The sequence below is a fragment of the Eptatretus burgeri genome, chromosome 1 (assembly GCF_056783735.1).
Source record: "Eptatretus burgeri isolate ZD-2024b chromosome 1, Ebu_testis_v1, whole genome shotgun sequence".
NCBI lineage: Eukaryota > Metazoa > Chordata > Myxini > Myxiniformes > Myxinidae > Eptatretus > Eptatretus burgeri.
Genome location: NC_140961.1, coordinates 123,988,615 through 124,016,114, shown reverse-complemented (window position 1 = coordinate 124,016,114; position 27,500 = coordinate 123,988,615). Strand labels below are relative to the sequence as shown.

General features: G+C 42.8%; 1 protein-coding gene across 3 annotated transcripts in view; it reads left to right on the top strand.

The window, feature by feature from the left end:
• The window catches only part of LOC147035333 (cytochrome P450 7B1-like), a 91,067-nt gene that overhangs the window by 4,373 nt on the left and 59,194 nt on the right, over window positions 1-27,500 (top strand). For all 3 annotated transcript variants that reach the window (XM_085896833.1, XM_085896823.1, XM_085896842.1), the window contains exons 2-3: window positions 18,479-18,615; window positions 25,281-25,465. In XM_085896833.1, the coding sequence (XP_085752959.1) occupies window positions 18,479-18,615; window positions 25,281-25,465 (322 nt within the window). The remainder of the gene's footprint in view (window positions 1-18,478; window positions 18,616-25,280; window positions 25,466-27,500) is intronic.

Genomic DNA, 27,500 nt, shown 5'->3' with positions numbered 1-27,500 from the left:
CCCATGCATTTCATTCTGGTGGGAATACTGCGCAGCTTTCCAAGCTGTAATCAAGTCAAAACATATGAGCTATCCAGAGTCTCTTCCATGACAAGCTATCAGATATCCTCTTGCACTTGCAAGCAGCTGGTGCCTGTGGGTGCTGTTTTCTCTCAAGGTCACCTCGAGTGGCTAGTGTCTTTGAAGGAAGCATTGTGGGACCAATCCTGTTCTTAGACATCAATGACCTGTCTTCATCACTGGAAAATGCACTGTGTCATTTTGCAGATTACTCCACCAAGAGAAGAACTTTTCCTTCCCCCTTCACTTGGTATGTTGCTTCAGCCTCCCTCTCTCCTGATCTTGAGAAAATAAGCAACTGGCTATAAACCTGAAACATGCACTTTAATGCAGAAATGTCCAACAGTTATACTTTGTTCCTCCATTAGGTCTGGTTAATCCCCAAATGATTTCTGTGTTATACCTCTGAAAGAAGTACACTCCTTGGATCTCCTGGGCCTCACCATCAGCTACAACCTTCCTCGGGCAAATCATATCTCCAAGTCAGTCTCCAATGAAATTCCTACCTCGGAATTATCCTCAGAGCTAAGTCCCTCTTTTGCTGTAATCAGCATGTAACATGTATACAGCCATCCTCTAAAATGACATGGATAGCCCTTATGAATCCCTTCTCTTGTCAGATTACGTGTCATCTGCAGACTAGTAGCAAGTTGACAAGTAGCAAGAGTTGCTCTTGCTGCTTTCCATCTTGCCCCTCTTGAAGCCATGGAGGATTCCAAGACTCGATGACCTATGTCATTGGCATTTCAGGGCAGGAGGCTGAGTCTTAGGGTCTGCTTCTCGTTCATTGCAGAAAGACTGGTGGCCTTCTTGTGTCATGTGATCCATTGAGAGCAAAGCGAGGCTACACTGCCCAACTTTTAGTTACGGATATTTTTGTTTATGAATTTTTTCTGAGTGTTTTGTGATTATTATTATTTTTTATCCTGGTATGTTGGCTTCGAGTTGCATCAGTATGCCAAATTTTAACTTTCTAACCCACCTAGAAAGCACTAAATATTCATATTGGTGAGTGGTGTTAGAAAGCTTTATATATTACACACAAGTAAATACCACCCATCGCTTCACTGATCGGAATACTAAGATGGGGAGGATAGAGAAAGAGGGGTTGGAGAGAGAAAGAGGTGAGAGAGAGAGCAAATCAGACCTGTTGCTTCCATAAGAGAAGACCAAAGCTGACCTTTCTATGATATTTAACACCCTGGGGATATTTGACTGGTCAAGGGTGAACATGACCATCACCGCCACGCTTCAACACAGAGCGTGGTTTCATATGTGTTTTGTATTTTACGGCGATGGTCCCACTTCACGCAGGAGCGACAAAGGTGTCATAGGCTTGTGTTGTGTCCTGAACCCCTCCACCTGAACCCCTTATGAGTGCCCTTCTTATGCTACGACAGGCACCATCACATAAACACACACACAAACCCAATGAAGATTAGTTAGCCAGAAGGAAGGAAAGCTGATGAGAACTATCGGCCTCTCAATACCCAGTGCGGTCGGCCAACCGCACAACCCAGTACGCTTTGGGGGACGCTCCGCTTGAGCGATCCCACCTTAAGAGTTAGCGCATTATCTTCTACTTAATCACTTTGCCAGGGCACATGAAAACGTGTGCTCCGCAATGGTCCAGAAGAACATCTGTCGCACACCAACCCTGAGTGTAGATGCAGCGATAGGCAGACAACGAGGTGCAGTGAAGAGAGGGCGGAGCAGAGATGAGTACGAGGCAGGCAGGCGAGGAAGTGCAGAGAGAGAGAGAGAGAGAGAGAGAGAGAGAGAGAGAGAGAGAGAGAGAGAGAGAGAGAGAGAGAGAGAGAGAGAGAGAGAGAGAGAGAGAGAGAGAGAGAGAGAGAGAGAGAGAGAGAGAGAGGATGGACGGCTTCGCGATCTGCCTTTTTTAAGCCCCAGGCGAATGGTGGGGCGAGGACCCAAAGTGACGCGCTGTCATAATACAATTTGTGCCCTTCCATTGGGTGCCGGCCCTGCCCTTCCAGGCTCCTGGGGCCAGAAGCGGCCTCATTCGCACATCTGGTGTGACACGGCCCTGAGCCTTGCACCAAACTCCCGGGCCGTGTTCTCGCGACTGGACGAGGGTCGTGTCGGTCCCGCATACCTGTTTGGGGCACCCCTGGCGAGCTGCGGTTGGTGCTGTTAGCGTGCTTGGCCTGTCCCCACGCCACGTGGTCTGAGTGGCCTGAGCCACGCAGCATGCCCGTTTAGTGGCGAATTGCATCGATGCGGAGGCGCGGGAGATGTTGGTGGTTGAGGTGGTGAGCTTTTGGCGAGCGAAGGTTGAGCAAGGTGAGACACTGTTGTAAATTGGTGCGCAGATTCAAATGAAATGGTGCGCCATGCGCGTCCTGAACCGCGTTGGTGGTGAGTCTCTCATAGGATGGCTGCCTGGGTGCAGTGCCTGCTTCTAGTACAGTCAAAATGTCGGATGACCTCCCACAAATTGCAACAAAAGCAAACTCAACAGATTTTGATTCCTGGATATGTCCTCAGTGACAGAAAAAAAGTCCTTTGGGATCCTCTGGGGGGAAAGCCCTGAAATCATGGAAATCCAATATGGTCGCCACCCAGCTTCGGGGAAAATGAGAAAATTGTAAAGATTGATATTTTAACATGTAAATATGTGTTTTTCTGCATTCTAATTGTTTCTAGTTATGGTCAGTATATTGATATACAACAATAATTATAAAAAAGTGAAATGTATTGAGGGTAAAATAAAAAATTACAGCTTTTTTGTCCAAAACTGTCAATTTTTTGTCCCGAAAAAAAAAAAAATTTACCTGATACTGATTTTGGCTCATGGACCAAAAAAAAAAGAAACGTTGAAGGCACAAGATGAAATCACCTCTATGGCAATACAATATAATTATGTAAATCATTGAAACATGACAAAATTCACAATTCCACTCGAGGCAATCACATCTGCCTGACGAAGGGTTTGAAATGAAAATGAAAATTCGCATTAAACTCAGAAACTGCATCCATTATAAACTTACTATACATGTTGAGAAAAATCAAGCATATTAAAGTTAGAACTCGACAATGTCGTCATCATCCTCATCATTGTCACATGGAGTGTTTGTGCAGCCAGAGCCCCTGCAGTTTCCACAAGCTGGAGTGCACTCAATGTTGTGCTTCTTGCATGTGCATTTCATGGTGCTACATCCAGCCTGGCAGTTGCACCTAATGACATGTAACATATTTTCAGGAGCTGGAGCTATTGATGTCTGAAGTGGCACAAACCCTCGTCACACTTCTGCCAACCCCAGTCTGTCGGAAGAAGTTCATCTGCACATTCCTTCCATTCTTGGACTTGCAGAGACACGCGCAGGCTGTGATACTTTGCTGCTTATGATGTTGGTGGTAACGTCTGTGGTTGCACGTGAGAGGAGCTCGAAGCCACCTTGTCCCAGTACCGTTGATACCGGAGGGTGTCCAGGGTGTCAGTTGACTTTCCGTTGTGGATTATCACCAATGTTTTTTTCTCCTGCATCTGCCACATCACAGACGGAAGCTAGATATGTATCAAAAACCATGGCCCGCTCATGGAATGTGTTGTTTGCTTTGAACTTTTTGAGGGAAGCTCCCTTTCCAATCCCATGAAGACGAGATGTCGTGTCGCACCCAAGAACTGCATGTAGAAACAGTATGTGCTTGCATATGTCTGTACCAATAATTTTATTTGTAGCCTTGATGTTCCAGATGCGAGGCTTCTTCGTGTTCCTCTTTGGCTCGGGACAAAAGAAGAGGTCATGGGATTCTAAGCTTGCATGGAAGCATAGGAGGACGAGGAGGTCTGTGTCATCACCAACTAACAGTGTTGGTGACAGTAGCAGACTGCACGGCCTTCAGTACAATCAGGAGATCAGCATCCCCTGAGGCATGGTGTGTCTCACAGTTCTTCTCCTGAAGCTCTTCACTCAACATAAAAATGAATCGCTGTTTATTCTGCCTATTGGCAAGAAACTGTTCCTTCTTCATTGTGAGACGCATGTCAGCTGTAAATGTCACAGTAATGCCAGCATTCCCTTTAGACCGTCTCTGGTGTGTCATGTCCTTTGTGTTGGTACTCTCATAACCATCAAACACGACTATGGCATCTCCGTACTTCTTCGTTACATAATCAGTGTACTGGTGGCATATGTCTCTGTATGTAGATCCACGAGACCATGGAATACATTGAACAAGGGCCCCCTGATCCAAAACATACTGTTGCCCATCATTGGGGATACCGGCTGGGACATCGGATCCAAGAAGATCCCAGATGGCATCAGCAAAGACTGACTTGTGTGTTTCTCGGAGCTGAAGCGAGGAATCAAAGAGGGCTGGTGGATAGCTGCACAGTTCATATTTGAAGGCCGACTCCAGTTCTTCTTTTGTCTGTGCAACAGTGATCAGTCTCTGGAAGAGGAGTTGTTGGTCAACCTGGACTTGCTCCCCATCAATCTTGACAGATGACTTCATGCCGAGGGTGACAACTTGGTCTTTCCTCTTAAATGTGTACTCGGCAGGTGTTTTCCCATCCATAGATTTCAATATTTTGGCTCCTACAGCATGTGCTGTATCGACATTGATGGTGGGGTGTGCATGAACTCCAGTGGCAATGTTCCTCAGACGTGGATCACTACTGAATGGATTCCATACCTGTAAATACTGAAGAGCTGATAGTGTCCTTCCAGTCACGAGATTGTCTTGCCTTGGTCATGTCCTTCTTCTGCTCTCCAGTGTTGTAGTTCACACCTGTGAGCTCCTGCATTGCCTGGTTAATTTCTGCATAGGCAGGCATTGATAGTAGCCATACCAGCCGTTGTGTGTGTCCTTCCAGTCACGAGATTGTCTTGCTTTGGTCATGTCCTTCTTCTGCTCTCCAGTGTTGTAGTTCACACCTGTGAGCTCCTGCATTACCTGGTTTATTTCTGCACAGGCAGGCATTGATAGCCATACCAGCCGTTGTTGCTCTGTCATTCCTCGCCCTCATGTGAGCCCCCCCGCTGGTCTTCAAACTTCTCATCAGAACTTGTTCAATGATCAGGTCAGATGAAAGACCTGCCCACAGGCGATCACTTCGTCGAACCACATGGAACCCCTCATCAAAACGTTGTTGGACATTGGGATGTTGAGTTTTGAGGTTGGACATCTGCTGCAGATACACCCTCGCAGATTTGGCATACAGGTTGTGGCCCGAGGCTGCCAGGTAAGGCAGCATTTCCTGGATGGCCTGTAGATGTCATGCCCAGTTCCCAGTGCGCTCTGCCCGGATATATTTGCGTAGAATGTCTAGCACATCCATATACTGAACCCAGAGCGCTGAAGTTCTAGAAGATATTTTTTCAGACTCTGCATGCTTCTGAAGGTGGTCTTTGATTTGTTTCAAGACATCAGACTTGCATACTTCTTCCACAGACTGGGGTTGGCAGAAGTGTGACGAGGGTTTGTGCCACTTCAGACATCAATAGCTCCAGCTCCTGAAAAGATGTTACGTGTCATTAGGTGCAACTGCCAGGCTGAATGTAGCACCATGAGATGCACATGAAAGAAGCACAACATTGAGTGCACTCCAGCTTGTGGAAACTGCAGGGGCTCTGGCTGCACAAACACTCCATGTGACAATGATGAGGATGATGACGACATTGTCGAGTTATAACTTTAATTCGCTTGATTTTTCTCAACATGTATAGTAAGTTTATAATGGATGCAGTTTCTGAGTTTAATGCGAATTTTCATTTTCGTTTCAAACCCTTCGTCAGGCAGATGTGATTGCCCCGAGTGGAATTGTGAATTTTGTCATGTTTCAATGATTTACATAATTATATTGTATTGCCATAGAGGTGATTTCATCTTGTGCCTTCAACGTTTCTTTTTTTTTTTTTGGTCCAGGAGCCAAAATCAGTCTCAGGTAAATATTTTTTTTCGGGACAAAAAATTGACGGTTTTGGACAAAAAAGCTGTAATTTTTTATTTTACCCTCAATACATTTCACTTTTTTATAATTATTCTTGTATATCAATATACTGACCATAACTAGAATCAATTGGAATGCAGAAAAACATATATTTACAAATTAAAATATCAATCTTTACAATTTTCTCATTTTTCCCGAAGCCGGGTGGTGGCCATATTGGATTTCCATGATTTCAGGACTTTCCCCCTGGAAGATCCCTTAGGACTTTTTTTCTGTCACTGAGGACATATCCAGGAATCAAAATCTGTTGAGTTTGCTTTTGTTGCAATTTGTGGGAGGTTGACCAAATATTTCTGCTAAAATGCCTGCACTATTCCATTTGTATCATGGATTAAAGGAAAGGGTTGGATGGAAATCAGGATTGAAGATCGAGCTATAATTATTATACCCATGCAACGCACTTCGTCCCGTTAACCCATTAGACATGAGGGGAAGGTCTGGCTGCATGAAGACTAACAAAATAACTGCCTGGGGATCACTGTATATTGGGTGCCATTGCCTTAGAGGCATGCGATTTTGCAGAACTATATATATATATATATACATATATATATATATATATATATATATATATATATATATATATATATATATATATATATATATATATATATATATATATATATGAACAAGTATTTGATACACTGCCGATTTTGCAGGTTTTCCCACTTTCAAAGCACATAGAAGTCTGTAATTTTTATCATAGGTACACTTCAACTGTAAAAGACGGAATCTCAAACAAAAATCCTGAAAATCGCATTGTATGATTCTTAAATAATTAATTTGCATTTTATTGCATGAAATAAGTATTTGATCACCGACCAACCAGTAAGAATTCTGGCTCTCACAGACCTGTTAGTTTTTTCTTTTAGAAGCCCTCCCATTCTGCACTCATTACCTGTATTAACTGCACCTGTTTGAACTCGTTATCTGCATAAAAGACAGCTGTCCACACTCAATCAATCAGACTCCAACCTCTCCACAATGGGCAATACCAGAGAGCAGTCTAAGGACATCAGGGACAAAATTGTAGACTTGCACAAGGCTGGGATGGGCTACAGGACAATAGGCAAGCAGTTTGGTGAGAAGGCAACAACTGTTGGCGCAATTATTAGAAAATGGAAGAAGTTCAAGATAACAGTCAATCTCCCTCGGTCTGGGGCTCCATGCAAGATCTCACCTCGTGGAGCCTCAATGATCATGAGAAAGGTGAGGAATCAGCCCAGAACTACACGGCAGGACCTGGTCAATGACCTGAAGAGAGCTGGGACCACAGTATCAAAGAAAACCATAAGTAACACACTACGCCGTCATGGATTAAAATCCTGCAGCGCATGCAAGTTCCCTCTGCTCAAGCCAGCGCATGTCCATTCCCGTCTGAAGTTTGCCAATGACCATCTGGATGATCCAGAGGAGGAATGGGAGAAGGTCATGTGGTCTGATGAGACCAAAATAGAGCTTTTTGGTTTGAACTCCACTCGCCGTGTTTGGAGGAAGAAGAAGGATGAGTACAACCCCAAGAACACCATCCCAACCGTGAAGCATGGAAGTGGAAACATCATTCTTTGGGGATGCTTTTCTGCAAAGGGGACAGGACGACTGCACCGTATTGAGGGGAGGATGGATGGGGCCATGTATCGCGAGATCTTGGCTAAAAACCACCTTCCCTCAACAAGAGCATTGAAGATGTGGCGTGGCTGGGTCTTCCAGCATGACAACGACCCAAAACACACAGTCAGGGCAACTAAGGAGTGGCTCCGTAAGAAGCATCTCAAGGTCCTGGAGTGGCCTCGCCAGTCTTTAGACCTGAACCCAATAGAAAATCTTTGGAGGGAGCTGAAAGTCTGTGTTACCTAGCGACAGCTCCGAAACCTGAAGGATCTGGAGAAGATCTGTATGGAGGAGTGGGCCAAAATCCCTGCTGCAGTCTGTGCAAACCTGGTTAAGAACTACAGGAAACGTCTGATCTCTGTAATTGCAAACAAAGGTTTCTGTACCAAATATTAAGTTCTGTTTTTCTGATGTATCAAATACTTATTTCATGCAATAAAATGCAAATTAATTATTTTAAAATCATACAATGTGATTTTCAGCATTTTTGTTTTAGATTCCGTCTTTTGCAGTTGAAGTGAACCTATGATAAAAATTACAGACCTTTACGTGCTTTGTAAGTGGGAAAACCTGCAAAATCGGCAGTGTATCAAATACTTGTTCTCCCCAATATATATATATATATATATATATATATATATATATATATATATATATATATATATATATATATATATATATATATATATATATATATATATATATATATATATATATATATATATATATATATATATATATATATATATGTAGATATACAAATAAATACATCTCCCAATGAGTCACAGAAGTCTTTTGCTAAAGTGCTAAAGTACCCACACCCAGCCAACTGGCATGGTGACAGTTGAAGTCACCCCTTTATCGAGAAGAGAGAGTTGTGTTGAGAGGATAGAAGTTGGTCCATGTTTTCAGAGAGCGAGATATAAATGGAGTCATCACTGTTTGGTGGACGGTTCAGCACGCATATAAGCATCAGGTGTGAGTGGAGGAGAAGCCCTAGCTCGAGATCCCTGGGGGAGTGAGGGCAGTGCATGGAGAGTGAGGAATAGAGTCTTTGATGAGGAGAGCAACTCCTCCACCAGGACGAGGCTCAGGTCTGCCATACCGGAAGAGGGAGTAACCAGAAAGCGATACTTGTGAGTCAGTGATGTCTTGAAGGAGGAAAGCTTCTATTAAGCAGATTATGTCTGGTTTGTCAGTGGCAACCTGTATGGAAAGATCTGTCAGGTTTGAGTAAAGGCCCCAAATGTTTGAAGTCCACACTGTTAAGGAAGAGGGAGCAGAGGAGGTTTTGGGTGCAGGGGATGGAAGGGGCAGGGTAGGATGAGGAAGGAGGTGAGGGGGGGTAAGGAAAGTTATTGAAAGAGTGTGGGGGATTGCAGAAGAACTTGGGGAGAGGGCCGGATGTGGAGGAGAAAAGGCTTGGTGGTGATGGGTTGAGGTACCATGGGAAGAAACAAGAGAGAGGCAGAGGGCATTTAAAGATTGGAGGAAGTAGAGTGATGAGGTGTAAGAGAGAGAGAGAGGATGGTGAAGGAGGCACCTTTGTGGATGTGAGGGGGGCAACTTTGGGAAGGGGGAGTGAGGGAGAACATTGGAGGGAGAAGGATGAGAGAGGAGAGTTGAGGGAGAAGGGTGATGGGGGAGTTTTTGAGAAGTGTAAGAGGGAAGCTTGGAAGGGGAAGAGTGTGAAGGTTGCTTTGCGAGAGAGGGGAGACGATGAGAGCAGGCACGGCCAAGGTGCCAGAGGGTGATGAGAGATTTGGCGAGAGGAGAAGAATGAGACTTGGTAGAGATATGTTGAAGAAGGGAGTGAGCAGGGGGGGGTACAATATTTGATTTTTTTTGGGAAGAGGGGGAGGTGTACTGAGAGGAAGGAAGGAGCATGTTTGTGGTGGTGAGGAGTGTACTGGTTGAGAGGGAGTGAGATGTCTGTTAGGTTAGAATGGAGCCCACAGATGTTAGAACACCACTCACTTTGGGACAACAGAGGAGGAGCTGATACTGAAGCAGAAGGCAGTGAAGCGGTGCCAAGAGCAGAGGTAGGATGAGGGGTAAGGAGAGGGGTATAACAGGTGAGGTGTTAGGAGTTGCTAGATTTAAAGTAGGTGGGGTGAATTGGCACTGCAGTTGGGAAAAAAAGGTCAATTCATGGAACACGAACATACATTGCAAACTGGGATTTAAATTTTTTTTTAAGTCAAAGAAGATGGATGTGAGGAATGCAATCAAGGTGAATTAAGAGAATGGAGAAAAAAAAAACGTTGTCACAGTGGGACGTTTAAGACACGGGATGAAGAAAAGGTCAAATTGAAAACAGCCTTTTCAAGAAGAAAAAGAGTCGTGAATTATGATACAATCCTGAGAACCGCACATGTGAAAGAGGAAGTCGAAACATTTTTAGAGACTGTTTTTTTTTTTTTCAAAACTTTATTTTTTTGATGCAGATTAGGTAAGATGAAAAAAAAGGTTGTAGAAAATTGTGTAGGTGTTGGTGAATTTGGATCAGCAAATGCAGAAGGAAGCTGGAAGTTTGACGAAAGTTAGAGGAAGAAGAGGTGGTAGAGAAACATGTGGTTTCAGGAGGTTAAAAGAATAGTTTTTATTTATTATTTTTTTTTTTTTAGGAAGTTAGGAAAGATTATGTGAAGGAAAGGTTGAAGAAAAATAACGAAAGAGTTTGGTGAATGTGGGTTGGCAAAAGTAGATGGTAGGTCAGCAGAAGAAGGAGGAAGTAGAGTCGGAGCAGGAAGTCACGTGGTCATGTGGGGTACAACGTGAGGTCAAAGGTGTTTTTTTTTGTTTTTTTATTTTTTAAGACATGAAACAGAGGGTACATTTGACAGGGATAGAAGGAGGGTGGAGGGAAAAGTAGAGAAAATAAAAACTGATGGCAATAAGGAGAAAATACAAAAAACACGATCGTGCACTCGAACGGGAAGAAGGGTAGGTCTTAAGGAAACCTGATATGAAAAGATGTCGAAAACTCAGCCATTAGTGCAGGTGTTAACACAAGACCAAAATAAACCACACAGTAAACACAGAGACAGCAAAATGAGAGTGAAAACGTGACAAAAACGACCAGAAACCTTATCTTTGAGAAAGTCAGCTGAGACCCTGAAGAGGATCCGCCACCGTCACTCAACAACCGGAACCGGAACCGGAACTGGAATTCTTAAAAGGTGGAATTCAAGTGGAAAACAAAAAATCCAATTCGCACGTTGTTTTCTCCTCCTGATGGTGTTAACATGACCCATCCAGTCGTTCCTTATCAACCGTTGTGTTGGAGTGCTTGCTTGAGTGCTTAATTGTGGTGTGCCGAATCACTTTCAAAGTACTCCATTCCAACCATGGAATGTAAAGGAATTGAGTGGTGAATCTGAATCGACATCAATTCCGAGTAATTCCTACTTCATGGAAAGAAGCGTTTTTCTTCGGGAAAATTTTTTTTCGTCCCTGTTGGGCATGTTCCAGTTACACATGGCCTCGTTATGCATTTTATTGAAAAGGAACAGCTTGTCGGATTGACTTGAAATTTTCATCATATTCAGCGATTACTCATGTAGAATGTTTTAATGATAGTTATGACGTCATAGGTCATGTGGTGTGACAGCTATGTTAGAAAAAAGGGGAAAAAAATTTGGACCTTTGTATCTCTGAAACCGCATCATGGAAAAAATTGAAACTTGGCACATGGCAAGTGCTCCTCATGGGGAATAAGTGTGATTTTTTTTTATGATGTCATAATTGCATACGTAGAACGTTACATCTGATCAGTATGAAAATTTTTGAGAGTCATCTTTGGATAAATTGATCGAAAGAAAAAAAATTCATGACATCGGTCACGTGATTCGGCAGCCATATATATATATATATATATATATATATATATATATATATATATATATATATATATATATATATATATATATATATATATATATATATATATATATATTTTAAACCTTCAAAAATTTTCTCTGAAACAGCTGGACAGACCGAGGAGAAACTTTATAGCAATGACCACCAATCCATAAGGAACATAATGTTCCCACCTATGATGTCATTGGTCACATGGTTTGGTGGCCATATTGGATTTATGCTAAAACCTTTAAAAATATTCTCAAGAAATGCCTGGATAGATGGAAGGGAAACTTTAGAGTCATGTTCCCAACGTCTTGGGGATACCAGGGTGTTCACAAATAATTGATAGGTCACATCGTCTGGCAGCCATATTGGATTGAATGAGAATCTTAAAAAGATTCTTTCTCTTGAACCACTTCATCGATCGACATGAAACCTCACAATTATGATTTACTATTGATGGGGAATAGATGTTTTAAATTTCAACCTGATAGGATGCATGGTCTGGCAACCAGAATTATTTAATTTATTTAATCTGGGTTATTTTTGAATTTTTTTGATTTTTTTAACAAGGCTCACTTGGCTGTGCCTGGATGGGTTTAAGGGGAGAGAAGTAGCAGCTGAAATGTGAATCATATCCAAGTTCCTCCTGATGACTTCATCTTTGCTTTTTGTTTGTTTGGGTTCCTTCTAATTACTCCAATGCAGAGCTGTACCTCTTCAGTCTTCCATTTTATTTGAATTGATTTTTTTTAATCGCATTAGGAATTAAATTGAAGAATAATAATTTTTAAAAACCGTCATGACTCAGGGCAGGTGTCCAATCAAAGTGGGGCATCTTGGTGCCCGGTCATCGCTGCCAGTAGTTTAAAAGCGGCAGTTCAAGTTATGTCTCTTATTAATTACATAACACACCAGTGCACAAAACTTCTCAAACACCACACAAAACAACACACAAATCAAGTCCTGGTGAGGGTCTGCAATCTCTGATTGCTCTTTTTCTTGTTGATTTGATGTACTATACTCTTTATAGACACACAAGGGTGTGTTGTTAAAGCATGAGTCACATTTGCTCTACGGATAGGATACGGCGGCCGTACCCCCCCCCCCACCCCCTGAATTGACAGAAACGTGCAGTGGCCGCAGAGTTTCTGAGGTGGCCTCAGGGTGGCCCTACGCCGTATGGCTATCTTTTACAGGCCGTAGGGGTCTCCCTGGAATTAAAGCGCGGAGTTATAACTTTTTTCATTTCTAGGTTGGCCTTAGCAATTCGACAAGCCGTAGCCATGACGTAGATGTGTTCCACGTCGACCTATGTAGGGCATACGGTGGGCTTGCATTATTCGTGCGTTTTCCGTAGGCTCTTATCAATGAAAAATGAATTTTGCCAACCCCCAAAAAATTACGGCGGCCGCACTATTTCCACGTTCGCCTTAGGGCCCCCCTGCGGTCGCCTTGCGGGCACCTTGAGGCTACCTTGTGTCTGCCTTGAAAATTATATGGCCGCCGCAGGGACGCCCTAAGGTCACCTTGCGACATCAAATCAAAGACTGTACGGCACCCCCACGTTTTCGGTCTCCTCAATTTCTAAATACGCCGTGCGGCTACCCAAAAAATAAAAACATATGTGACTGCTACATTGTGTGACCGTGGAAATACTGCGGCCGCCCTATAATTGCTAGTGGCCGTAGATTTTTTAGATCCTACGGCTGCCGAGCCAAATGCGACTGAAGCATAAGTAATGCCTTTATTTTTTATTTTTTCCAAAGTGGGTCAAGATGTTTGAATAAATCAAAGCACAGCCGGCACATTAGTTCTTCCAGCCACTGGGTGTGATGTTTTGTGATTGACACTTGATGTCTCAATGCTATGTTACTTTAGATGGTATGCATCCTCTGCTGCCCCCTTTCCTCCCCTACACCCATTTTTATCTGCTTCCCTCTGTCTTGGCCTTGGGATCTTCTGTTGGTGTTTCCCCCTTCTCTCTGTGGTTCCTTTTGTCCTGTTGCCTCCTGATCCGTTCAGCGCACTTGTACTAGCTATTCCATGAGCCTCGACTATGTATGCAAAAAACAAAAGGCAGCACAAAGTTGTCAGTGCTGTTGAAGCATGAAGCGTGAAGCGCTGAAAACGGTAGTTGAGATGAGATGAATGGAGATGAGAGTTGGGTGCAACATTATGATGCGAGGAGTAAGAAATGGTCAATGGAGTACTGCAACAAAGGATCACCAACCCAAACTTGGCTCTGTCAGATTTTCACCTCCTTCCCAAACTTAAGGAACGCACATTTTTTTTTTTCTGACAGTGATGTCAAGGCCTCTGTGAAGTGTTGGTTAAGTCAGCAGGACACAGTTCTATTGTGATGGCATCACAAAACTACTTGAACATTGGCAGAAATGTTTGGGCCATTGTGTTGATTATGATGAGAAATAAATATGCACCATGATAGAATTACGATTGATGATAACATCTTTATTTCATTCGAATATATTTTCCTATTTTGGTGAAAAGAATAGGAGACATTACGTGTGTGTGTGTGTGTGTGTGTGTGTGTGTGTGTGTGTGTGTGTGTGTGTGTGTGTGTGTGTGTGTGTGTGTGTGTGTGTGTGTAGATATATATCTATAACAATAATAACTCTCAACTGAGGCTCATATGTAACATCGGCCACTGTGTTTTGCACCAGATAAAGTGTTATTCTCTATTGAGGACAAGTGTTGGATGGAATGATGATGAAGGATCACACATAATGGACTTAATGTTGTGGATGTATAGTGCTCAGACAATGGCTCGGACGAGGACACAACTTTAAGAGTGAAATCGCAAGGAATGGAATGACCACACCATTTTGTAATGCAGCCATTCAAATTCCCTCCCTCCATATTTTGTCTTCTATCCGACCGTCCCCCCATTCCATCTCGTCCATCCAAAATCTCTCCACCCTCCTCTTGCTCCCATTTCTTTTTGACGGATGGAGCACACGCTGCTTTCTGGTGTAGTCATGAGTAGAATTCTAATCAGTCGCTATGCTTGGTGAAACGCTCGGCACCATGCCTTTGCTTCTTATTTTCCTTTCTGCCTGATGAACTACAAAACAAAATCCATGCACAAAAGTGAGCACAATGAGATGTTGTGATCTTCAATTGTCGTTCCCAGCTAATGTTTCCAAAGGAGTTATCCATTGATCATCACCTTTTGTGCAGTTCAATAGAAAATTTAATGCTGAAAAGATGAGGGTTCATCTCCTGATTGTCCTATTCTCAAGCTGTGGGATGAATGTCGGTGTATCAACACACACATGGATATGGATACGGCATGCAGATAAGAATGCGATTATTCCGATTGCACCATACAGTGGTTGAAATCATATCGACAATGCTATCGGATGGCGAGTTGCCGCAGTTGACTTCATAATTTTCAACACGTTGAGTATCGAGAACCATGCTGTGTCATTCTTCTCTGGTCAGTGCTGAAGTGGAACTGGTGAGGGGAAACCCTTGCCTCGACGAGCCAAGATTCCCTGAGCACAAAGATGCTCAAAAAATGCACAATGTTTGTGTCTACATTGTGTCAAGGTCAAGGGTTGTGAGGATGTCAGTGGTGCAGAGAATGTTGCATCCTTGACATATCTGATACCATCTTGCTCGTTTGTGCAGAAAAAAACGTATTGCCGCACTTGTGATGGACGTTATTTTCGTATTCGTATCCATATCCGTATACATGTGAATACAGAGTCCGATTTCCTGAATGCCATATCCATATTAGATATGCCGTATCTGTATCCGTATACATGTGAACACAGTGTCCGATTTCCCATATGCCATATCTGTAGACATGTAAACACAGTGTCTGATTCCCCATATGCTGTATCCATATCAGATATGCCGCATCCCTATCCATATCCATATACCTGTGAACAGTGTCCGATTCCCTGTATGCCGTAACCATATCCATATACATGTGAACACACTGTCCAATTCCCCGTATGCCATATCCATATCAGATATGCTGTGTCCGTATCCGTGTAGACGTGAACATCGCCGAACAATCCTGAAACCTCTTTGACCACATCGTGATATTAATCATGGTTGCCTTTACAAAATTCTCTCAAAATATCTGTTTAGATTCTCATGAAATTTATCTTCGATATAAGAAATCGTAGGATGTTTTTGTGAGTGTCAAGTCTCAAGATGTTCTAGAATGAGTTGCTCTCTGAAAAGATGCAGGTTGCTAATTATCACCTTAGATATTCATGTACATGTGAATGCACTTCTCTTCTGAGAGGTTGTTGTTTCATTTACAAAAGCTTTTTCCAATCACAAAATAAACTCTCAGCCTGATCAGCAGAAAGAGCATCTCCAGCTGGAAATGAGGTTGTTCAAGGAAAGGTTTGGGGAGTGTACACTCACCATTTCAACAAAGGCTCTGTTTCAGTACAGCTGTCGAGCAAGCAAGGATCAGGTGTGATGTTTCAACCAGTGAGTGATCATCAGGCACAAATGAAGACCACTCGGTGGATAATACATTGAACCTGAGATTTTCTTGCTGGACAGATATACTTGGTGGTGGTTCCTTCAATTTATTTCATTTTATTTTTGACATTCTCTTGCGTGTAACCTTAAAAAAAATTCATTTGCAAAAGGATTTTTGGGACTTTACTCCCCTAACAAAAGCGACCACTTCAAATCCATTGCTTTCTGTGCCATTTATTTATTGATGAAATAAACACAAATTAAAAATAATCAGTATCACCAAAGGGGGGGATGCCTGATGCCTGAAGCCAAAAGGGTTGGTGCAGAATGCGATGCTTGTCCACGTTGTGTTTTTAATGCTACGACCTCGCTATGGCAAATGTTTCATGAAGGGCAGGTGCTTTAGCAGACAAAACTGTAATAAAGGATAACGCGCGAACACGATATCAATTGCACTTTGCTGGGGAGTGGAAGGTAGTCGATGTCTTTATGTTGTGGTGAAGCAATCTTAAAGGTACCCAACCGAACTTGGCCTGAGGATGTGGTATCGGTTTATGAAAAGCAACCGCGGTGGAAAATAGAATCGACCTCCATGAAACATTTTTATCTGTAAAACACAATGTTTGTAAGATGGCCAAAAGTTGCCTTCAATGGATTCTTTATTTTTATGCAGAATAGGGTAAATCTAGAAATTGTTATCTTGATGCTTCATAGGCATTGTAGACTATAATGACATTAGGTGGGCTATCCATCTGCTTACACTTGATTGTGAGGATCTAGAGATGTTTACTGCAACGCAGCACCCTTTGCTCTCTGAAGATGATGACACAGTCATAGATAAATGACCACAAATTGCTTATCTCGAGTTATTGTTTTTATTTTTATAACTTAGGGAATAAAACAAGGTGGGATTTTTTTTTTTGCATGCCACAAAGCAATTCAGTTTGATTGCAACTGAGAATGTCTTAGAGAGCATGTTTGGTAAAGGGAAGTCTATTTATTACATATACAGCTTGGGGTTGGAGGAGCACTAAAATTAGAAAAGGTAAAAATTGGGGATAGTGGGGCAACTTAGCTAAATATAGCATAACAATTGTGCATTTTGTGAGGAAAGCACCAAATTTGGCACACTAGTAGCCTAACATATTATGAACAGATTTGGATATTGGGCCATCTCAAATTCAGCCGCTGATGGCTGTGGCAGCCATTTTCCACTGCCATCAAAAATTTTGAGATGGCCCAATATCCAAATCTGTTCATAATATGATAGGCTACTCGTGTGCCAAATTTGGTGCTTTCCTCACAAAATGCACAATTGTTATGCTAAGTTGCCCCACTAGGAGTAGAAAGTAGGGGAGGGGAGTCAGATCTTATAGTGCCCAGAAAATAAATTTTGATTTTGATGTACCGTCAGTCTTTACAAAGTATCGATGCTGCTGAAGCAGCTTCTTGGGAAGATAACCATTGGCAACACTGTGCAGCATGTATAAAAGCCATTATAAATAACCGTTTGAATATTTCTATTAACAGTTTGATTCATAGGTAAGTGGGAATGTATTTAAGGTAATATGTGCATGATTTAATATATTATCATACAATGAAATGTATGATGGGAGTTGCAACTATGTGATCATATATCAAATGCTCGAGTGAGTAAAGTCTCATTCGTGATGTTACAGTGATGGGTTGGCTGACTGCCTGGATGCAACTGAGGTTGTGGATCTGCTGATGTCGGTAATCTACCGATGTGGATCCATGATCACGGTTGTGGATCCGCTGTTTGGAGATGTCCTGGGTTGAAAGGATTGAAAGCTTGAGGAAGAACGGTGCCCAGTTGATGATCCTTGTGGTTGGGAAACCATTAAATTGCTTCCAGGTTAAGGTTTTTACTTTAGGTATGGGAACTATGTCCTGATGTTGAAAATTTAAATTAATTTGAACATCGGATGTTGTGAACTTCATATCATTTGCAGCAATCCTTTAAATTATATTATATTTTAGGGATAGCCGATACTGTACAATTACTTTTTTTAAATGTCAGGTGTGTGTGTGTGTGTGTGTGTATGTGTGTGTGTGTGTGTGTGTGTGTGTGTGTATGTGTGTGTGTGTGTGTGTGTGTGTGTGTGTGTGTGTATGTGTGTGTGTGTGTGTGTTTGTCAGGCGTTCATTCAGGCAAAGTTTTAAGTGTGTCTTTATAAGCTGGCCCCAGCCTTGCATGCACAATTTCAATGAACGTACCACCATGTCTAACGAGCACAAAGAAGAGTGGCGGCTGGTGTTTCAGTGCTGAATACATTCAAAACACTCTTGTCCAAATCCTGCACAAGGCATGTTGGTCATCTACATGTTTTTCTCTCATTCAATGCAATGTATTTGAACCTTGACCAGTATCTTTTCCCCTCAAACCTCCAACCTTCAATATATACCTCCACTCAGTTCACCCCTCCCTCTGCCCTCCTCTCTCACCCTGACTCTATAACTGCTTCCGTTGTGCAGACGAGCCGGGGAGCCCCCACTCGAGGCGGGCTGGATCCCTTACATTGGCAAGGGACTGCAATTTGCACGAAACCCACACGAGTTCCTCCTTAAACTACAAAGGAAACATGGCAATATCTTCTCGGTCTACCTCGTAGGTCAGTATTTGTGTTAATGCATGTGGAAAGCAAAATGTGCTTCGCTTGTGCTTTACAATCTGCATCCTGATCATGTCTGAGTGTGGGATTTGGCCTTGCGGTTGGTTGCTTATTGAGTTCTGCTTATGGTCCTCATTCGTTTCCTTGACCGAACAAGGTGATAATTACATATGTTTGCAGTTTTTGAAGCCATTCATCGTAAGAAGACCAAAATTATTGCTCACCCTAATTGCAAGCGGTTAACTAGATGTCTGATATCAGTCTGTCCATCATCATAATCAGAACTCGATCACAATTCACAACTAACTCCCACAAAATGTGGTCACTGATTGGAGATTACTCTCACATCTACACTTAAAGATACTTCTCCACTTAGGATACTTACATGGCCAGTGACCCGTTGTTTGTGGGTTTGACCCGTCTTCTTTCTTTAAACCTGTGGACCCGTTTTAGTATCGTTAAAACCTGTGTTGGATGGAAAGTAGGAACAATTTCAAAAATGCAATGTTGAACTTCCATCCCACTCGCATAGATTCACACACAGTAACATATGTAGCGATCTCTATCTGATATGCAATGTACCACTCTCGTCTGACTATTGGCTGGGTGATGTCAGGAGCTTTATCCAACCGACCAAATCCCTCAATCCTCATCCGTACGCATCATCTCTTCCTCTCGTCTACCATTTGTCATCACCCCAAATCAATCGGTAGGCATATTTGCTTTTGAATTTGCTCTTAGACTTCTTACTATGATATTTAAGTGGTATTTTCGAGTATTTTGAATGGAAGGATTCGATTCGGATAGTTTTCATTCGTATACAGGGTGTCCACAAATTACCGTTCCAAATTCAAACCATCATAAAAAATGAAATAAATGGGATACAATGAAGCAATTTGATGCTTGTGAATGAACGAACATTTCTCAAAATTTTGTTGTCAAAATATATCAAGATCATCATATCACATTCATCAGCATTTATCATCACTTGGTCTCTATAAACCAGGCAACACTGCTCTTTATTGTGGGGACGCTATTTGCAGTAAATGTGACGTCACATGTCACAGGCAACAACTGGAAATTAAATATACCATCAGAGATGGGGAATCCCCCGCCATTGAAAAATAATTGAAATCAGATAAGCGGTTTCCCATTTATTACAAAAAAACATTTTTTTCAAGATGGCGGAAGGTCCGCCATCTTGTTTTCAAGATGGCCGCCCCAGTCGGCCATCTTGGATCCGGCCACGCCAAAAATCAACCGCCATTGAAAAATAATTGAAATCAGATAAGCGGTTTACCATTTATTACAAAAAAACATTTTTTTCAAGATGGCCGAAGGTCCGCCATCTTGTTTTCAAGATGGCCGCCCCAGTCGGCCATCTTGGATCCGGCCATGCCAAAAATCAATAGGGTTCTTCCTTTTCAGGTGGTACATGTGTGACCCAAATTTCAAATCGATATGGCAAACAGTTTTTGAGTTTTCTCACTCACAGCTATAAATGTTGACGCCCGGACGGACGGACAGCCGGACAGACAGCCAGACGACCTGGGTGACAACAATATCCCCCTTCCGCCACGCGGCGGGGGATAAAAAAAGTAAATAAAACATTGAGAAATGTTCTTAGTTTGAGAAATGTTATGTGTGTATGTATTATATGCATGTATGCATGTATGTATGTATGTTGTCTTTCTTGGAACCTCCTCATCATTACTGATTAGTCAACCTCCCAAGTCCCATTTTTACCACGTTTGGTTAAACACTAAAAACCCGCTTTCGATTCCAACTAACCCGTTTTTTGTTGCCTTCAACTTGCTATGTATGAGGATATATACATATACATCATCTAATATATCAACAGTGGTTCCCATAACTGGTACTCAGGTACTCATGTGTGATAAAAAAGACAACAAACCAAATGCATACTTCAAAGATGACTCAGAAAGCTCAGAAGCATACCATCACAACAGAGACTTTGATGGAAGGTTTTCTCATCGAGTGTAGATAAAATTCTTCCGTGATTTTAAAATCTATGTGTACAAAATTATGTTTGTAAATTATAAAATTAGAAGCTACATTATAACTTGTAATTTATAAGATTAAAAAAAAAGAGATAGATGTGAGGAGAACACACGAGTGAAGAAGAAGAGAGGAGACCCAGGAGCGTCCAGAACGAGAAAAAAAAAGAGCAGTTTGCGAGTGTGTCAGCTGGAGTGAACGTTCTGAGAGAGCACTTACAGAGGATTAAGATGCGTATAAAGCTGAGAGGCGAATAAAAAAAAAATCGGATTGGCGATTGGGAAAGCAGACGAGTGTGCTCAAAGCTGACAAAAAAAATTTTTGGGAGTACCAAACCATTTTTGCTAGTACTCATTGGAGAACATAATTAAAAAAAAAATTGTGTGAACCCCTGGCTATAAAGCTCTTTCGAACCACTGACTCACTGACTCACTGACTCACTGACTCACTGACTGATATTAAACATCGGTACCTTCCGGGTGATGTAGACAGCTGAAATTTTGTGTGCCAATGGACATCAAAGCCAATACACCACGAAGAATCACAGAGTCATGGGAAAACATCAGTGAATAACAATATGAATCAATGAATAAATAAATAAATGAAAAATCAAATGCAGGTGAGCGACCCGAGACAATTGGGAAGCACACCAGGAAAGGTTTAAGCGAATCTATCAATTTCAATAATATTTCATGGAATTTAAAAAGGTCAATTGTGTTGCACTCTTGGCTTCACTCAGAACCAAAACTCTGAGATACTCATACCGCCCACTGCAAAATGGTGGGGAAACATCGGGCTGTGGAGGTTGGATTTGTCTCAAAAGAGTGCAAAATATCCTGGTTTAGCATCAACCTTACTCATGCCTGTTCTCCCATCATTTCAAAAATGAATGTTGAGCTTCTCAATGCAGTGTGAGAGGCGGCCACCGTAAATGGGAGACAGACGAACGCACGGACACACACCACGGTTGACAATATATAATAGATGACTTCCCTTCCAAGGAATGTCAACACAGAAAGAGACCATTCGGTCCATGAAGCCTGTACAATGGTTTGCCAACCTTTGAATTTGACTTTGGGGATTTGACACCAGCAGTGGAGGTGAAGGACAAAATATAGGGAGAATTGGACAAACAATAGGGTACGAAGAAACGGGGTGGACAGGATGGATGCAGAAGGAAAGTCTTCCTCCACCCTCCCCCCCCCATTCCTCTCTATCCACCTCCTCTCTCCCTCCTCTCTCCCCTCCTCTCCCCCCCCCTGTTTGTCCTCCCCTCTCACTATCCCCTCTCCTCTTCCCCTCCCTATCTCTCCCCCAACCAATCTCTCTCCAACTCCCCTCTCTCCCCCACTCAGACTTGGCGGTTTGTCATTTACTTCCCAGCCGTAGTTCTGGCAGGAATTTGTAATTTGGCCAAGGTGCCAGCAATAACTCGCCCACTCTTCGTGAAGGACACCGTGGGGATCTTAACTTCCATCAACTCATGTCGGAAGATAGGGCGCCGGTTTCACTCGTAGGAACGACACACATTGATAACTCACCCTGCCTGTGAAATACCAGGATGACATTTCATAGCTCAGTCAACATTCAAACCCTGGCTCGACAGCTTTGTAGCGAGTGTGGATATGTCGAGGTCATCCTGGCAGCGGTCGTATCGAAACGCACTGTTAATAAACAAACTGTGATTCCACGTTGCATGTGATAAAAGTAGAATCCGAATCCAAAATATCGCCACTCGTGTTCCTGGAAAGTTGAAAATGAAATCAGACGGACAACAACTACCTTTAAAATTGTGAAAAAATGAATTTTGGAGCCATCTTCCCTCATGTCCCACAAAGGATATAATGTAATTACATTGGCTTAGAAAGAAAGGTTATGATTATTATTTAATAACCTGTTCGGGGTTGAAACGAAAATGCTAACCCTATCCCACAAAGGTGCGTGTCATGCCTTGAGACCATGTTTGGCGATGGCAGACCTGTTGGGATAATTGCACTCAAAGGCCTTGCAGTGTTCGTCGATACGCCAGCCAAAGGTCCTCCATGTCTCTCCCACATATTCGGCTGTACAACCACAGGGTGCCGCATACACCACTCCTGCCCTGTCTTTCCTCAGTGGCTTGTCCTTCACCCTCATAAGAGTTCTCTTGAGGGTGAAGACCAGTTTTAAACATACCCTCACTCCTGCCCTTTTCAATACTCTGCTGATCCTCTCCGATACACCCGGTACAAAAGACGCAACACAAAAACCCTGAGTTGTTATTTTGGTCCCAGCCTGTTGGGTGGGCCATGTAGGATCGTTCTCCTTTATGGTAGCAAGCTGTACGAGTAACCGGTAGCCCTCAATTCACTCTGAAGTTGGTCCACCTCTCACATCTTGTCTTCGATGGTGGATGGTAACTCATGTGCTCTGTTTGAGAGGGTGTGTACCACTGATCTTTTGTGATCCAATGGATGACAGGAATCAAATCAAGGTAGCGGTCGGTGTGTGTGGGCTTTCTCTACACTGTGACCTTCAGGGCTCCTTTGGGATCCCTTCTTGTGAGTGTGTCTACGAAGGGAAGGGCTCCATTTTTCTCCTCTTCGGGGGTGAACTTCTTCCTCCATCAGTTTCACATGGATGCATGTGGCTTAATTGTCACATGTTGCTAACTGAAACGTTGAGTCATTGTTTGTTCAATTAAAGGTTGAAGAGCTTACCATGGATTCCTTTGATTATACTCCCAACCGCAAGTGTGTGTGTGTGTGTGTGTGTGTGTGTGTGTATGTATATATATATATATATATATATATATATATATATATATATATATGTATGTATATGTATATGTATATGTATATGTATATGTATATGTATATGTATATGTATATATATATATATATATATATATATATATATATATATATATATATATATATATATATATATATATATATATATATATATATATATATATATATATATATATATATATATATATTCCTGTAATATCCACACCACACTTTGATAAGTTTAACCTTTTTGTTACCAGGATGCATTCATTATACATTCAAACTTTTGACTCGTTAATTAGTAATCATTTTTGATGGACATTAGTCATTCATGTGATGCTGTGGCTATCCCTCCTTCTCCTCTTCCTTTATTATGAGAATATAGAGAACTAGAACAGCACTCTTCGACATCGCAACGTCGACAGATATGTCCGCCCACATTATCATTGAAGGCTTTTATCTTAAAAAAAACCCAAACAATGGCTGCCGAACCACATGACCGATGATGTCATCATTTTTCCTCCCCCCCCCACCCCCCATACAATTTAGTCCTCAATAACCCTCCAAAATTTTCATACTCATTGGATAAAGTGTTCGACGTATCCAATTGTGACGTCACAATAAAGCCACCTATGACACCATCAAAATATCACACATTTCCCACGTGGAGTACTTAACACGTGCTAAGTTTCAATTTTTTCCATGGAGGGGTTAGATACAGAGGTCCAATGTTTTTCCTTTTTTTTCCAATATGACTGCCACACCACGTGACTGATGATGTCATAATTATCATAAAAACATTCCTCATGATTCGTCGCACCAATGGTGAAAATTTTGTGTCAATCGGATAAGCTGTTACAGAGAAAACAGAGAAAATTAGCACGGACTTTTGTACGGACAACCCAAAAACATCATGCCTCTGGCTACTTAAATAGCGGAGGAATAAAATAATTAATAATTGGGTCAAAATATGAAAGGGCAAAGTCATAATAAGTATAAATAGCATTTATTAGCACAGCTGCTTGAGACTGCTGCTTAAGGTTTTTTTGGGTTTTTTTGCCTTGGAGTCAAGTTCCAGTAATATGGTTGCTAAGGGACTAGCACAATAACATGGAGGCCCCTCTCCCAAAACGGTTTATTTCTGGGCAGGAAAAATGATCAAAAGTTTCTGGGCTTTTCAGAAATGCAGAATAATACTTGGGTGTAATAATCTTCTTCTTCTTCCTCTGTAATGGTCACTATTATCTCACCTTTGTTGTTGGGTCAGCCAGGGGAACCTTGACGAACCCATGGGTCAGTTGCCCCACATCTTCACGAACCGGCTGGCCTGACGCTCGGCTAGTTTGGGCAGGAATTTGGAATTTGACCATGGTGCCGGTGATAGCTCGCTTACTCTCCCCGAAGGACACCGTGGGATCTTCACTGTCCACCAACTAATGCCAGCAGATGGGACGCCTAGTTTAATGTCCATCCAAGGGACGGCACACGCACTGATACTTTGCCCTGCCCGTGAAGCAACGGGATGACGATCTCGACCGTACATTCCGAAATTGTAACTCAGGCGAGACATCTTCGAGGAGAGAGCTCCGTACCTCCAGGCTATCCTGCCAGCCCTTGGTTGAAAGCAAAGTAAATATTCCCTGTTGGGTTTTTGATTTTACATGAGACGGACAGTGGGTTTTCAGGTCAATTTCCCATGCCTGCGGGACTACGTAGCCATTCACAGCGCCACCAAGTCCTGTCGATACTCGAGTTGTTTCGTGGACCAAGGGAAATTGTTGGCATTTTGTTTTGTCCCCCTTCCCCCATGCACATTGTTTTGAATTTTACACTACTCCCTCACTCCCCTTTCACTCACCTCCCTGTCGCACTCAGGCCGCCACATCACCTTCATCATGGACCCGCACTTATTCCCAGCAGTGGTACGTCAGAGAAAACAGCTGGATTTTCACGATTTTGCCAACGGTCTGTCGTCGCGGGTCTTCGCACACCCTCGTGTCGACGACCCCATCCTGGGCCTCCCAAACTCCGATATTCAGCGTAACTACCAAAATCTGAAGGTTTGGCCTTGCATCTCTCGATCCCCACCCCTTGCAGGACTCAGTTTCTTTCCACATGTGCTCCTCCTGACTGTATAGGTGCCACCACTACATCCTTGGTGTATCAAACGACCTGATAAAAGTATTTCACCGTCTTACTCGGAATATGTGTAGCTCACAGCGCCACCATTGTGATGCCTTCAGCCATTGTTGGATTCATTTTTCATCTCATTCGATTGTGTTGGCATCCCTTCACAAACAGTTTGGTGCAGTGTGGGGTGCATCTCCAAAATTAATTCTGCTGTTTGTGAAGTTATTGTTGATGTTAGATGTTGGTGGAAGAAACAGATTAAAACTAGCACGGCACTCGGTGGAGCACATCCCTCCGCCTGACCGAACAGTTTACGTTTTGTTTCTCACTGATAGGGCGGATCTGTACTCCGACCTGAACCAAAATCGAATGGGCTTGTTCGTACCACCTCCCCAACTCATCCACCGAGTTTTGTCCGAATCCGCCCACAACCTTTTTGAGATATCGTGCAATGTATCATGTTTGGCCCGATCTCTCAATGGTGAAGAATCACTTAAAATATTTTTTTAAATTCTCGAATCCGGATCCGGATCTTCACCAAAATCGAAACAGTTTGTCCTTGTCACACATGCAACCTGTCCACCAAGTTTTGTCCGAATCTGTGCATAACTTTTGAGATATCCTGCTCACAGACAGACAGACAGACAGACAGACATAAACAAAACATAACCCCCAGCCTCTTTAAAAAAAAAAAAAAAAATTGACATCAGCACTCCACTGCACCCCAATATGTTCGTTGACACACCTCTTTTGAATTACCTGGAACAAGGTTAACCAGCGTACATTATGTTATCCTGCATGTCATGTACCAGATGCTGGGTGTCGTGGCAAAATGGGACATGTTCATGACTCGGCCATCGGGTAAGCTCCACAAACACCGTGGTTCACCGGTTCAAGGTACAGGGGCTACAAATGAGATACCTGGGGGGGTTCAGGAGGTCGGCTTTGTAAAACCTGTTCACACGTGCAAGTACTGCACACAACGCCAAGAGACACGCGCTGCACAACATTCTGGTCTGTGTGCACCCACCTGCAAAGGAGACTAGAGACCACCATTTATTTCACCACGTGTGCTGCCCTTGGTATCCCAAGAATACCAAACCACTTGCAACACGTGGTCCAGGCAGGAATTTGTAATTTGTTCAGGGTTCTTCACAAAGGACACTGCAGTGGGGTCTTTCATGTCAGCGGACGGGACTCACAGCTGGCACAGCTTGCACGTGAAACACAGGAATCATGTTTAAAGATGGGCGAGATAGCTCAGAGGCAAGTTTTTAGCCAGAAGGAGTGGTCGACGGTCACATGACCTCTTCATGTCATCCGCACGTCTCCAGGCGACACCGGGAGTGGGCCCTCTGAGTACAGAGCTGTTGGTAAAGCGCCCCCAGGTGGCAAACTACGGTCTCACGTGAGGTCTTCGGTTCAAAAGGACAATGTGTGAACTGGATCCCAACGTCAACTTCTCACCGAACAGCCATCGCTGGTTTGAGCGACCATCTTATTTGTTACGATCATTGTCTACAAAATGTGAGCCGATGCATTTGAGTTCGCACGCTGCTGCTGATGGGTATTTGATGAATTCTTGGCGCGTTGTGTTGGTGCAAACACGTGGTTTCCATTTTTTAACATTGATTTTACAAGAAGCAAAAAATTAAATAAATAAATCCAAAAGATTTCCCAAACGGAGGAGTGGGCGGGGACTTCATGCAGTTGTAACCATGGCAACGGCATCTACGCAGCCAAAATGCTCATGAGCGCCAGGCCGACGTGCCGCGCATTGGAGTTCATTGGAAGCGTACGTCAGCAAATCGTGCACGGTTCCGCGCACCAGCCGTGCACGGTGCCCGAGTCCTTGGACGGATACTAATGATACACATTTGTGCTGGACTTTCGAACAGACAGATGAGAAGTTTGGCGATTTCTAATTGCCTCCATTACGCAAATTGACAGCTCCGCGATTTACTC